This window comes from Phyllostomus discolor, chromosome 3, assembly GCF_004126475.2.
Source record: "Phyllostomus discolor isolate MPI-MPIP mPhyDis1 chromosome 3, mPhyDis1.pri.v3, whole genome shotgun sequence".
In the NCBI taxonomy this organism is placed as follows: Eukaryota; Metazoa; Chordata; class Mammalia; order Chiroptera; family Phyllostomidae; genus Phyllostomus; species Phyllostomus discolor.
In genome coordinates, this window is record NC_040905.2 from 116,849,694 (window position 1) to 116,863,787 (window position 14,094).

Genomic DNA, 14,094 nt, shown 5'->3' on the forward strand with positions numbered 1-14,094 from the left:
CGGCAGTTGCTAACTGCATACTCCTGCCAGCCTAGTCCTAAGCAATAATGTCCAAACATCATAGGCTTGTGTTGTTTGTCATATTTTTCAATCGTGATTAATATAAACATATAGCTTAATGTTTTTAAAGTTAAACCATGTATCAACTAAAATCATTTTGAATACTGGATTACTTTCTTAGGGCTGCTGTAACAAAGGATTGCACTCTGATTGGTTTAAACCACAGAATTTTATCATCTCAGAAATCTGCAGCCTAGAAGTCCGAGCTCCAGGTATCACTGGGCCATGTTCCTCCTGCAGGCCCCTGGGAAGATCTGTTTCCGGGAGCTGTCTCCTAGTTCCCGGGAGGTCTGTGACTTGTGGCGGCGTGACCTCAGCCTTCGCATGGAGCTGCCTGTGTGTGCGCCTGTCCCTGTGCCCACGCTCCTCCTCTCTGTCAGGACCCCAGTCACGCTGGATGAGAGCCTCCCTGGTGACCTCATCTTAACTCTCTCATTTGCAAATACCTCACTTCCAAATGAGGTCACAGGAACTAGGAATTGGGGTTTCAACATCTTTTGGGGGAGACACAATTCAACCCGTAACACATACCTTTATGTATGGCATTTTGAGAAGTAGAGCTTAATTAACTAACTAACTTAATTAACTAATTTATAATCTGCCCTTCTCTAGAACATTCTGACGTGCTCTAACAAATTATACATAGTATGTAGTGGAAGACTTTAACAAGCATGCGAGGAAGTGAGGGTGAAGGAGAAACAAAAGAAGGAAGAGGAGAGGGACACATGAAGGCCCGAGGGGGTCGCAGCTGTGACCGCGGTCCTGGCCAGCGTGGCAAAGGGGCGTGCACTCAGGTGAAGAATGCATGTCGCTTGGTCCACCTAATGAAAACCCTGGTACTTGGTCCTTAGAGCAATTTGTCCACCGGTTCCCTTAGAAAGGACACTGTTTGAGGAAGCGGAGCCTTCATTTGGAACGGGTTTGGGGCTCAGCTTTTCTCTGTTAGGTATACTTGGCTCCATCATAAGCCAAATTTGAAGAAAGGAAGGTTGAAAACCGACCGTGGTGTCGTCACCACCCCCATGCTGAAATGGGATTACCGTGGAACCGCGTGTAAGGTGACGACTGGTTTCCAAAGGTCACAAACAGTGCAAGAGGCCAAGCCACTCTTGGAAATGTGTGCGTCAGACTGCTGGTTAAGCACAGCACCTGCAGCTCTCTAGAAACAACACCGCACAGAGGGCACCTCTCAGTAAGCCCCGGAGGGTCATCTCCCCCCTGTCCCCCCCTCCGAGCTGGGAAACACAGCTTCTTGGCTGCACCCCTGGTGAAGCTCCGGCCTCCTTTAGGGTCTGGGCTGCAGGGAAGACGAGTGTTTCAGACACTGGCTGGGGGCACGGGGATGCTGGCATCTGCAGAGGCAGAAGGAACATGGGAGGCCCTGAGGGGAGAGCGGACTCAAACCCGCCCTCCCCTTCCAGGCAGAGTCTGAAGCGCTTACACGCTTTACTGTGCATTTGTGAGGGCTCTCTTTTCGGTGCGTGCAATAACCATCCTTTTTATACCTTCCTGGTGAATTCAACATTTTATCACCGTGTCTTGTCTCCTGTTTGCCCTAGTAGTGCTTTTTGCCTGAAAGTCTGCCAGCTTTTTTTTTGGTTAGTGTTTACATGGTGTATCTTCTTTCATTCTTTGACTTTCAAACTTTCTTTTGTAAGCAGCATGTAATGGTTTTTAAATTTTTATCCCCGAACAATCTATGCATTTTAATGGGCACATTAGTTCATTTACATTTAATGTAAGTGCTGAAATATTTGAGTTTAAATCTGCTATCTTATTGTTTGCTTTTTATTTATTCTGCCTGTTTTATGTTCCATTTTTCTTCTTTCTTGCCCTCTTTTGAACTGATTACTTTATATTAATTTCTTTTTCCTCTCTATTAGCTTGTTAGTGACACATTCTTTTATCATTCTTTTAGTCATTACCAGAGATTGCAACATGCATTCTTGACCTGTTAGAGTCTACTTTAAATTAGCAAGCTTGCCACTTCTCATTCAGTGGAAGGACCTTACAGCTCTGAAACTTCATTTCCTCTCCTCTCAGCTAAAGAGCTGTTATTGCCATTCATGCATTTTAATGCTCTCCAGATTTTAAATGTCCCTGGATGATGACATCATTGTCGTTACTATCTACACAGCGCATTCAGGATTTGCACGCATTGCTAACCTTCCTGTGTCCTCACTCGGAGCTCTCTCCAGGTTCTTGCCCTCTCAGACTGGAGCCCTGAGATTGTCACCAGGTCTCTTCAGCTTCCCAGGCCTGTAGCAGCTCTTTTGCGGTGGTACCTTGAGGGAAACACCTTCCAGGTGCCGGGGTCCCGTCTCCGGGTTTCCTTGTCCACCTGCCGCTGGCCCTGATTCATCACAGCCCTGTTTGCTTTCTGTGCCTTCAAATAGATTTCTTTTTTCCAACATATTTTGTAGGATGTTTGGTTCAGTTTTCTAGTTGTGCTCCAGGGAGGGATTGATCTGGATCAGCTAGTCTGCCATTATAGACCAGCTTGTAATTGGTTACAGAAGTGTAACCAGTTGCCTCAGCCTCTAAGAGTTATGTCTCTCCTTGCCCTTTGCTTTGTGGCAAAGGCCATAATGTTGACGGGAGAGACCTGGTTCTTCTTGCTGACGCATGTAAAGAATTACAGATCAGCAAATCTAGTAGTGTGTAATCAGTTTATTAGTGGCCCGTTCCCATGGAAGAGAACAGGACTGGGTAGAGTAGGGGGTGAAAGGCAAAGTTTCAGAGCAAAGCAGGGTAAGAAAAGCAAGAGAGGCTGGAGACCAGGGTGGCAAGCCCCTGGGCAGCCTGAGGCCGGGTGGCCAGAGGCCCTGTGGCCCGAGAGCCAAGAGCACCTGGAGCCCCCGAGAGAGAGAGAGCGAGGGAGTCCTTTGTTCTCAGGACTTATATAGTTGGTGGGATAGAAGGGGAAAAAGTTACATATTGATTAAGGGGTAAATGTGGTGCCAGCTTTCCTGGGGGAATGTGACTACCCAGACTTAGGTGTGTGTTGGGGGGGGGTCTGTTAGCCCAAATCTTTGTCTTGCTCCAGACCCCATTTGTTCATCTTATTGTAAAACAAATACGTGACAGGAGGCAGCTAATTAAAATTGGGGCACTTTCCAAAGTTATTTAGGGGCTCTTTCTGTGAGCATCAAGGACTCCCTCGTAAAACAGATAGTGACCAGAGGTAGGTAATTAACCAAAGTTGTTTTATGGGCTCTTTCTTTGGACACCAGGGACCCTCTTCCCCATTCAGGCCTTGGGATGAAAGCACCGTTTCGAGGACTTCTTTCCCAGATAGTGGAAATGCTACATAGAATTTCAAGGACTTCCCTTCTTTCTTGCTAACATAAGTGTTTCTTGTGATGTTGGAACACCTGGAAATATTATCAGACCACGCTCAGGACTGCTGAGTTAGCACGTGAGACATGTCTCCTTCCTCCTTCCTGCCTCCATTTACTATTTCTTCTACCTAATTGGTAAAAGGTGTTTCCTGGCAGCCAGGATGCTAAGTGCTGGCCAGTGACGGTATTGCAGTCTCAGAGTTCTTCCTATGCTGTCTCCCGCCTCATTAAAATTGGGTTGTGTCAATTAAATGTGTGTGTGCTGCAACTCCACGAGAGCGCACTTTCTCTGTCACTGTGATTGTCCCGGTTCTAATGAAAGGGCCTTGTGTGTGGTATGACTCCAGTCTCTACTCATAAACCTTCCAAGAAACTTCCAGCAACCTGCTGCCTTCTTGAGGGAGAAATAACATTAGTCCATAGTGCGGAGAGTTGATTGTCCGAGTTGTCAGAGTGCTCTGGAGAAGCAATCCAGCTGCACCCCTCCCCAGACACCTGCAGACATAGAGTGACCCCCTCGGTGGGAGTGACTGGGAAGACCCCAACAGGCCTGCAGTTGGCACTTCCGTCAGGAAGACCTGCGTCAGAAACACCATTCTGCCGAAGCCCAGAGTCTTACAACATACTCGTCAGTGTTTGTTGTTAATAGGGAATGACAGAAACCCAACCTGGATGAAGCAACAAAGGAAAATACATTGCTCACAGATCTGGAAAGTCTGGGGCTATAGAGTTCACCTCAGGCATGGTGGGATCCAGGTGCTCAGGTGATTATCACCAGGAAGCTGTTTCTTTATCACTTAGCTCCACTTTCCTCTAGTCCTGTGGGTCTCAAACTTAAGTGTGCATTAGAACTTTTTGCAAAGCAAATTAAAATACAGATTGTTGGGCTCCAGCCCTTGTGTCTAATTCAGTGAATCCAGGGTGAAGCCTAAGTACTTTAATTCCTACCAAGTTCCCAGCTGGTACTGATGTTCCTGGCCTGGAGCTCACACTTGGAGGACCGCATCTCTGGCCTTGGGCAGGGCCTAGAGATGGCCCCCGGGGGCTCCGGGCTCTGGTTTCTGGCCGAGCAACCCCAGGGGGAAGAGGCTGCCTCTTTCTCTTCTTTTTAAAAAGATTTTATTTACTTTATTTTTAGACAGAGAGGAAGGGAGGGAGAAAGAGGGAGAGAAGCATCAATATGTGGTTGCCTCTCGCATGCCCCCCTGCTGAGGACCTGGCCCGCAACCCAGGCTTGTGCCCTGACTGGGAAACAAATCAGCGACCCTTTGGTTCACAGGCCAGCACTCAACCACTGAGCCATACCAGCCAGGGTGCCCCTTTCCTCTGTAGTTCCAGCAGCATCCAAGAACTAGCTTTCGTCTGAGCCGATCTCTGAGTCTCCGTGGTCAGGGAAAGGAAGTGTTCTCATTGGCCAGGCTGGGCCAGGAGCAGGGTCACATGTATCCAAACCACATAGTCTAGAGGCCAGGGGAGGATGGCTCCCACAGGAACACCTGGGTGCTGAGAAGGTCACTGCTGCCGGAAAGACAAAAGCAACTGCTGTTTGTTTCCTTTAAAAATTAACATACACAACACTTTGTTACAAATTCTTTAGAGGCAAGGTGTGGAGCAGAGGCCTGGGCTATCTGAGAGCAAACAGTAGAAGTCATTTAGTCAAGGTGGTGGGGGAGCCCTGATTTCTTGCCTTGAAAATCACAGGCATTCCTGGGCTGAAGAAGAGACAGCAGCAGAACGGGGAATATTAAGAGTCATAGACAGTACCTGCCCATGGAGGGGCCCCCAAAGAAGCGTTAGAGATGAGAACACTGGCATTTATGAGCTATGTGTATCAGCTATTTATTGCTGCCCAACAATCCATCCCAAAATGTAGTGGCTTAAAACAACAACCCTTTTTGTTGTTGCTCAGGGGTCTGCAAGTGGGCTGGATAGTTCTGAAGTGAGCCAGCGGGTGGCTGGGCTGGGTGGTGTCAGATGGCCTCACTCACGTGTCTGGCAGCCCAGCTGGCCCCAGGACCGCAGGAGGATGACTTGTCTCCCTCCATGTAGTCTCATTATTCAGTATGTGTGGTCTCAGAGCAGCAAGAGAGCACTTGCCCACGTGTTTTTAAAAGACTCTTGGTCACACTTGCCAGCAGCCTGTTGGCCAAAGGAAGCCAGCAGGCCAAGTTGAGCTGGAGAACTTGTACCAGCACCTGGTACAGAGCTGTTGCAGCATCACGGTACGAACGGCACATGCCCAGCAGTGGGAGGAATGTGTGGCAGTTTGTCACAGTCTCCTGCACCACGGGAAGCACGCTGTCTGGCGGGGCGGGGTCACCCTGAGGTGCACAGAGCTCTGGGCGCTCCTGTACTCCATGCCCAGGGCAATGGTGGGCCCTTGTCCCAGGGTGCGGCCTCCTTCCCGCTTCCCAGTAAGTTGTTAGAGGAGGGTGTGGGCATCTCGAGACAAATCAGGGCTAACTAAGTCAGCTGCTTCCCTGGCCTTTGCCACGCAGAGCTGCGTCCAGTCCCCAGGCTGACAGGCACATGACAGCAGGGGTCGGGGTGCGCTGTGCACACTGTGGGCTTGTGTCCCACCTAAAGGGGGCCACCCCCCAGCTCCAGCCTACGATCGTCCCATGGGAGTGCCACTCAAGGGTTACCAGCTTGTGCGATTTTTCAAGAGATGTCAGGAATCCCAATTTCTCTCTATTTTAAAAAAGCTTGGCATCTATTTCTAACTTTAAAAAAACATAAAAGTCACATAGCACACGTCTGCAGGCTGGGTTCGGCCTGCGGGCTGCTGGCTCACGACCTCTGTGCCGGACCCTTGTTCTCCGATTTAATATTTGCCGTTTCACTGGCTCCCCAGGTGCCCTCAGAGGCCCCGGCATGTGGTGAGGGGCAGTTTGCCCGAGACTGAGTTTGTAGTTTTTGGGTTGCAGCTGGTGGCTGGGAACAGTCGCCTGGCTGGTGAGCTGACCAACAGCCCTGCGTCGCGTCTTTTGGTGATGTGCTTGTTCACGGTAAATCTCCGGAATGACGGTATGCTCTTTGTTTCTCTGCAAGAGAGATGAAAGATAAGTCCTGGTGAAGCAAAGGGGAAGTGACATTAATAGAAGAGGGGTGGTTTTCAACCAGAAAAGAACCCTTTGGGATAAATTAAAATGTGCAATTTGGCCTTGGCTGCTGTGGCTCAGTGGATTGACTGCTGGCCTGTGAACCAAGGGGTCACTGGTTCGGTTCCCAGTCAGGCACACACCTGGGTTGTGGGCTGGGTCCCCAGTGGAGGGTGTATGAAAGGCAACCACACACTGAGGTTTCTCTCCCTCTCTTTCTTCCTCCCTTCCCCTTTCTCTAAAAATAAATAAATACAATCTTTTAAAAAATAAAGAAAATAAAATGTACAGTTTGGCTTTTGCTGGTGGCACAAATTTATTGTGTGAATAAATCTACACTCTAGATCCAGGGTGAGAATAAGCCCACCCCTGTGTGTGCAGAAATGCTGTGCCTGAGTGAGCAATGAGAGCTTCAAAAAGAGTTAAAAGGTTGTTACCCTCTGTGTGGTGAGGACGGCACAGTAAACACCAGCCAGGGAACAGAAGTGTGGTTCGGGAGGACGTGGGCACCGTGTGCAGACACTCTGGGAGCCACGGTGGGGAGAGTTCTGGGAGTGGAGCTGCGGAGTTGACCTTCACTTGGAGAAGGGTGATTTAGTTTTTAAAAGCATCTTCTTAGCATAATATGACCCTAAGGGCACAGGCAGCGCCTGATGATCATGTTGCTGGTGGAGCTCTGCCTCCCAAGTGAAAGACACTTGGGGCAGAAGGGTTTGCGCAGACGAGACTGGGCCTGCGGGAAGAAACTGCCTTCCTGGGTGTGCTTCCCAAGAACGGGCGGGCACGGGGTTGCAGTGGCCAAGGCAGGAAGTCAGTTACCTCCAACACACCGCTGGACCCCAGCCCCAGACCACTGAGGCACCTGGTGGCAGTAGAAAGGCCAGGGTCGCCGCGCAGCTCTTTTCAGACGGTCTTGGTAAGTGCTCTGAACTGGAAATGCAGAAGGCGCTCAGGAGTTTCAGGCACTGCCCCAGCGTCCCACCAGCACCGGGCCTGCCCCGCCCCAGTGACAGAGCGCTGCGCGTGGGTTCAGCTGCGCACACGATCTTAGCCCCTTGTGTACAGAAGCATGTCCAGCAGCGATTTTCAACAATTTCATCTCACGGCACACATAAACTAATGTCTAAAATTCTGCAGCACACCAAAAAAATACATATTTTGCAGATCTGACAAAAAAAAGTATAACTGATTAATTCACACCGGACGGCTATTGCTGTGTTGTCTGTTGTCATTTTCAATCGGACAGTCTCAGGGAGGAGAGGGCAGTGCCCCTGGCTCGGTCAGCAGTCGGGTGTTGCATGTATAAAGATCCCTGTGGCACAGTGGTTGGAAGTCGCTGATCTGTAGGGTCTGAAGCATTCAGGTGCTGAGGGAAAGGATATGCTTTATGACATGCACAGATACTGAGACTGACGAGGTTTGGGGTTGAATCCGTTCCCATCCTTTCATTTGACAACAACGGTGATGCCAAGTGCCAGTAAACACACGGATGTGGTGTCCTGAAGGGGAGCAAGGCCCTCGGGGCTTCAGCGCCCACAACCTCCCGGCCCCGCCGTCCGCTGCCCTTGCCTTTGCTCCCGCACTGCAGCCCCCCTTGCCACTCTTCAGCGCGCCGAGTCCTGCCCACCTCAGGGCCATGGCACCTGCTGATCCCTTGGCCCGGAACACCCTCCCATATGGGGGTTCTCAAGGCTCACCGCCTTGTGGTCTCTGCTCAGATGTCACCTTCGCTGGCTGAGCATCTGAAATAGTGTCCTTCCCCTCCTGGCTTCTCTGGCCTTTTCCCTGCTTTGTCTTGGGTCCCAGCACTCACCACGACCTGCTGGTGTGTCCTGTGTGCAGCTGTCCAATCCATCTGTCTCCGTCCCGTGGCTGAGGTGCGTGAGGACAGGGTGTGCCCGTGCACCCACCTCGGTGCCCCGAACCCAGAGCACGGTGCCACTGCACAGCGTGCTGCGGGTTAAGAGCCTGTGTGCTGATGCCTTCGCCCTGCCCGGACGAATTTCTGCTGCAGCTCCCCTTGGGGCGAGCATATGTCTGCAGCTCAAGATTTCTCTGTTCCAGCTCCAGTGCAGTTCAAGATCACGTCCTTTCACGTCCTTTCACTCCTTTGTCCTGTCCCCCGTCTCGTTTGGGGACCTGGTCTCTTTTTGTGCCAAGTGAGGAAGGGCCCAGTGTGGCCCTCAGCTCCCTTTACAGTTTTTGTCACAGGGAGGATTCCACCTTCTTCAGCCTGCACCCCCCCCCCCCCCCCACCGTTTGCTTTACCTTCTATCCCCACCCCCACTGCGAGCAGGCCCAGTAGCTGGTAGGAAGGGCAAACAGGGACGTCCATGCATTGCTGCTCACCATCCAGGCCAGGCGTCCACAGGCACACGACCCTCCTGGGCAAGCAGCTCGGGCCATGTTCGACCAGCCCTCGGCTTCTGTTGGTAATGTTTCTTAAAAGCTGGAGTATGTTATGAGCAAATTGAGGGGACATCACATAAACTTCATATCTGAGCTTTTCCTGAAAAAGCACAATGGCAATACTAGGAGCACGGCCTGACGTGGCTGGTGTCACCTGGAGCTGGGTGCTGACCCGTGTTCACTGGGCCCAGCCCCTCACGCAGTGGTACCCACATAGAGAGCCTGCTTCTGGTTGCACCCACGGCCCCTCTCCCGGGTACCTGCTAGCAATTGGTAGCCCCCCATCCCAGCTGAGCTTTTCCATAAAACCCCACAGTTCCCCTCCCCAGTGCCTGGCAGTCCTGGAAGCCAGCCCAGGGGAGCTGCTGCTGCCATTCTCGACGTTGCTACTCAAATTCTCGTTCAGACACAGTGTTCCGATAGAACATAGCGGAAGGGTCCAGCGCTCCAATAGGAATCTCTAATAGTCAGTGGTGATGGTTTCCTGAGGTCACGAGGGTGGGAGGGTGCTGTTTTCCAACACGCTCTACACCAGGCCATATGTATGTGAGTGACCCCCGAGAGCTCACGCCTGTAAGTTCCCAGTTGGCTTGTTCAAGGTTGGCGGTAATGTCAGTCTTTGCCGTCACTGTTAAATAACGCAGCCCAGTTGCCCGTGTCGGACACACACCCCAGACCTCCCTCCCAAGCCCCAGGCTCACATGCGTGCGTGCCCACCCAGCAGCTCCTCTTCGGTGCCTGCACCTCCGCGCCCGGCCTGTCCGACCCCAGCCCCTGCTCTCTTCTTCTAAACCCGCTCCCTCCACAGCCCCCGTTCCATCACCAAAAACGGCTCCATTGTCCACCTCCTCAGGCCCACGCAGTCATCCTGAGCTCCTCCCTGTCCCTCCCGGCCACACCTGCCCTGTCAGGAGCCCCTGCTGGCTGTCTTCTGCGTAGATGCAGAGTCTGGCCACACGCTGTGTCGCTCCTCTGCTGCCGCCGGGCCTCGTGGCACAACTGCGGACGCCCCGGACTGGCCTCTCTGATTTCCCCCTCGCCCCTTCAGTCAGTTCTCACCCGAGTCAGATCACGTCGTCCCTTGCTCTAAATCCTTCAGCGGTTCTCTGTTGTACTCAGAGGAATGGTTTTGTGGTGTCCTCCAAGCCCCTGCTTGGCCTCGCATCTCCATCCCTTCAGCCTATCCCCTGCTCCCTCTGCTGCAGCCTGAGGCCCCTCGCCGCTCCATGGACACACCACAGGCTGCTCGCGTGCCCTGGCCCCTGGACCGTGCCTCCCTGGTGCTCCGCGATGCCCACCTTGCTACCCAGGTCCCCCAGCTCCTGTACCCCGCTCTGTTTCTCTTGTTCTTCCTTATCATCGTCTGCTGACACCCTGAACTGTGTATTCTCTCTCTGGCTATTGTCTCCCCAAAGTTGGGGCAACCTTGATCTGCTCGACACTGCTGTGTCCCCAGTGCCAAGAGCAGAGCCTGGCAGAGTGGCACTCAATACACATTTGTTGAGATGAAATTCAGTAGGTAAAAGCCTCTTTCAAGATCCCAGTAGAAACATGTTGAGCAGTTCTATTTTCCAGTGGAGATTTTTTTCTTAGCATAGAAAGAATCCAGATGATTATAAGGCAAATTCAAGTCCTCATATCATTTTACTGTAGATATTTTAGTTTGCTTTTCTCTGTACAGCCACAGAGTACTCCACTGTTGGGTAGATATGCCATAATTTATTGTATTAAACTAGTCTTATTGGGTGCTTTTTGCATACCACTTTATATTTTATAAAACCAACTTCCACTATTAGGACTTCCAAGGTCAACTGTACCTTTGCAATAATTTTTTCTTTTTTTAAAATATATTTTATTGATTATGCTGATACATTTGTCCCATTTCTTCCCTTTTATTCCCTTCCACCCTGCACCTCCCCTCCAATCAGCATTTCCCCCACCATGTCCATGGGTCGTACATATAAGTTCTTTGGCTTCTCCATTTTCCATACTATTCTTCACCTCCCCCTGTCTATTTTCTACCTACCGTTTATGCTTCTTATTCCTAGTACCTTTTCCCCCTCTTCCTCCTCCCCCTCCCCACTGATAACCCTCCATGTGATCTCTTATGTGATTCTGTTCCTATTGTAACTGTTTGCTTAGTTTTTGTTTTTGTTTTTAGGCTCAGCTGCTGGTAGTTGTGACTTTGTTGTCATTTTACTGTTCATAGTTTTGATTTTCTTCTTTTTCTTAGATAAGTCCCTTTGACATTCCCTGTAATAATGGCTTTGTGGTGATGAACTCCTTTAGCTTTATCTTGTCTGTATCTTCCCTTCCATTCTAGATGATAGCTTTTCTGGATACAGTAACCTTGGATGTAGGTCCTTGCGTTTCATGGCTTGGAATACTTCTTTCCAGCCCCTTCTTGCCTGTAGGTTTCTTTTGAGAATCAGCTGACAGTCTGATGGGAACTCCTTTGTAGGTTACTGTCTCCTTTTCTCTTGCTGCTTTTAAGATTCTCTCCTTCCCTTTAACCTTGGGTAATGTAATTATAATGTGCCTTGGTATGTGCTTCCTTGAGTCCAACTTCTTTGGGACTCTCTGAGCTTCCTGGATTTCCTGGAAGTCTATTTCCTTGGGGAAGTTCTCCTTCATTGTTTTTTCAAGTAAGTTTTCAATTTCTTGCTCTTCCTCTTTTCCTTCTAGCGCCCCTATGATTAGGGTGTTGGGATGTTTAAAATTGTCCTGGAGGTTCCTAAGCCTCTCCTCATTTTATTGAATTCCTTTTTCTTCATTCTGTTCTAGTTGAATGTTTACTTCTTCCTTCTGTTCCAAACCATTGATTTGAGTCCCAGTTTCCTTCCTGTAACTGTTGGTTCCCTGTACATTTTCCTTTATCTCACTTTTCATAGCCTTCACTTTTTCCTCTATTTTGTGACCACACTCAACCATTTCTGTGAGCATCCTGATTACCAGTGTTTTGAACTCTGCATCTGATAGGTTGGCCATCTCTTCATCGCTTAGTTCTATTTTTGGAGTTTTGATCTGTTCTTTCATTTCAGCCGTATTTCTTTGTCTTAGCTCACCTGTTATGCTGTAATGAACAGGGCCTCAGGTATTCACCAGGGTGGGGCAACCCACGTGGCTACATTATGGTGCTGTATGTGGGGGAGGGGTCCAAGAGGGAACAATGCTGCTTGCCTGGCTTTCAGCTGGCTTTCAGTCACTTCCCCTGCTACACACAAGCAAACTGGGCCCTTCTGGTGCTGGTTCCCAGGTGGGTGGGTTTGTGTGCATTCTAGGACCCTGTGGGTCTCTCCACCAAACTCCTGTGAGGCTGGGAGTTTCTCACACCACTGCAACCCCCACAGGTTTTACAGTCAGAGGTTTTGAGGCTTTATTTTCCTACACTGGAACCCTGGGTTGCACAGTCTATCTCACTCCCCAGTTGTTCCTCCTGGTTTATCTGCATGCAAATATGGAACCTCCTGGTCCTGTCCACCCTGGCTCCCGTCTCTGCCCCATGTTCTGGTCTAAATGAATGTTTCTTCTATAACTGCTTGGTTGTCAGACGTCCATGCAGTTTGATTTTCTGGCTGTTCTGGTTGGGTTTTGTTTTTAAATTTGTTGTTATCCTTCTTTTGGTTCTGTGAGGAGGCAAAGTGTATCTACTACATCTCCATCTTGGCTGGAAGTCTGCAGTAATTTTTTTCTTAACTTGAGTAATTTCTTTGTAATTCTTATTTTCCCTGAAAGAACAATAAAAGCAAAAATATTTCAAAATACTCATCCTTCTCCATGATGTATATTGTTTCTTACAGACAGTCTTCGGAGGGCTAGTTTTCAACAGCTTGTGACTCTGACACACTTCACACGTAGAGGGCAGATGTGTGAGGGCACGAGTGGCTCCCCCGCACCCTTCTCCCTGCTCGCCAGCTGTCGGCACATGTCCCCACTGCTGTACAATGGCCGTGTCTGTGTTTTTTAATCATTTGGGATTTAAAAAATGTGTTATTCACCTTTACCCCTGGACATTGCAGTATGGACAGCTACCCCTCGGTATTCATGTGGGAGTGGTTCCAAGGCCCCGTAGATGCGACGTCCATGGAGGCTCAAGTTCCTTTTGTAGAAGACATCATAATTGCGTTTAACCTATGCACACCCTCCTGTATACTTAAATCATCTCTCAGGATTACTTGGAATAGCTAATACAATGAAAATGCTACATAAATAGTTGTCATTCTGCATTGTTTAGGGAATAATGATAAGAAAAAAAGTCTGTGCATGTTCAGTGCAGATGCAGCCATCATAGGCCTGACTAAATAGAACGGGTGTGAGTCTGTAGGTGAGAACCTTGGGTACGGAGGGCTGACTGTGTCTCCTGGGAACAAGGGCATTTGTTTTATATTCACACAGTCCCGTTAAGTTATGGAATTCAGGATATTTAGCACTCATACGGCACCATTACCTAAGCTACAGACCGTGTTCAGATATCTCCCCTTGCCACAGTACCGTTCTCACGGCTGGTTTCCCGCCTGCAGGCCGGTCCCGGGATCACCACTGCATCCGGTCGCCGGGCCGCCAGCCTCCTTCAATCTGGAGCAGCTCTCCAGGCTTTCTTTGTCCTCATAACCTTGACAGTTTCAGAGAGCACAAGCCAAATGGTTTATAGGTTGTTCTTCAACTTGGGTCTAATAGTTTTTGAGCCGCACTTTGAAAATGCAGTTTAAAGGGAGACCCCCTGTTTTCTGCCCCCAGGACCCGGAAGCCGGTGGGAGAGGCCCCTGTCAGCAACCCGGAAACCTGCACTCCAGGCGGAGGACCGGCAGGAAGAGGCATCGGCTGTGCTCAGAGCCATCCAGGTGGAGAATGAAGCCCTGCAGAGGGTGATCCTGAGCAGGAAGGCCGAGCCACCTGCCAGCACGCCACAGACGCAGGTATGTTCCTGGGCAGAGGGAAGGGACTGGGGAGGGCGCTGCTACTCAGGGGCCAGGAGGCAGTGTCTGAGCAGCACTTACACAGAGCGTGTGGAGAGGCGAGAGTGACGTGGGAGGCATTGCTGACCTGCCAAAGCTTCCATTTCTTCCACCTTCTCATTTTTTGTTTACTGCAAAAAGCCCAAGCTACATGCTAATAAGCCTCCAATCTTTGCTGATTCCCTGAAAACCCTAACACGTTGGACTGGGGTTGCATATTGTAAGTAA

The 14,094-nt window shown here is 50.0% G+C and overlaps 1 protein-coding gene across 1 annotated transcript in view; it reads left to right on the top strand.

Moving 5' to 3' along the window:
* Positions 1–14,094, top strand: part of KATNIP (katanin interacting protein) — a 190,991-nt gene that overhangs the window by 111,508 nt on the left and 65,389 nt on the right. The window contains exon 10 of the mRNA XM_036021187.1: positions 13,649–13,827. Within this exon, the coding sequence (XP_035877080.1) occupies positions 13,649–13,827 (179 nt within the window). The remainder of the gene's footprint in view (positions 1–13,648; positions 13,828–14,094) is intronic.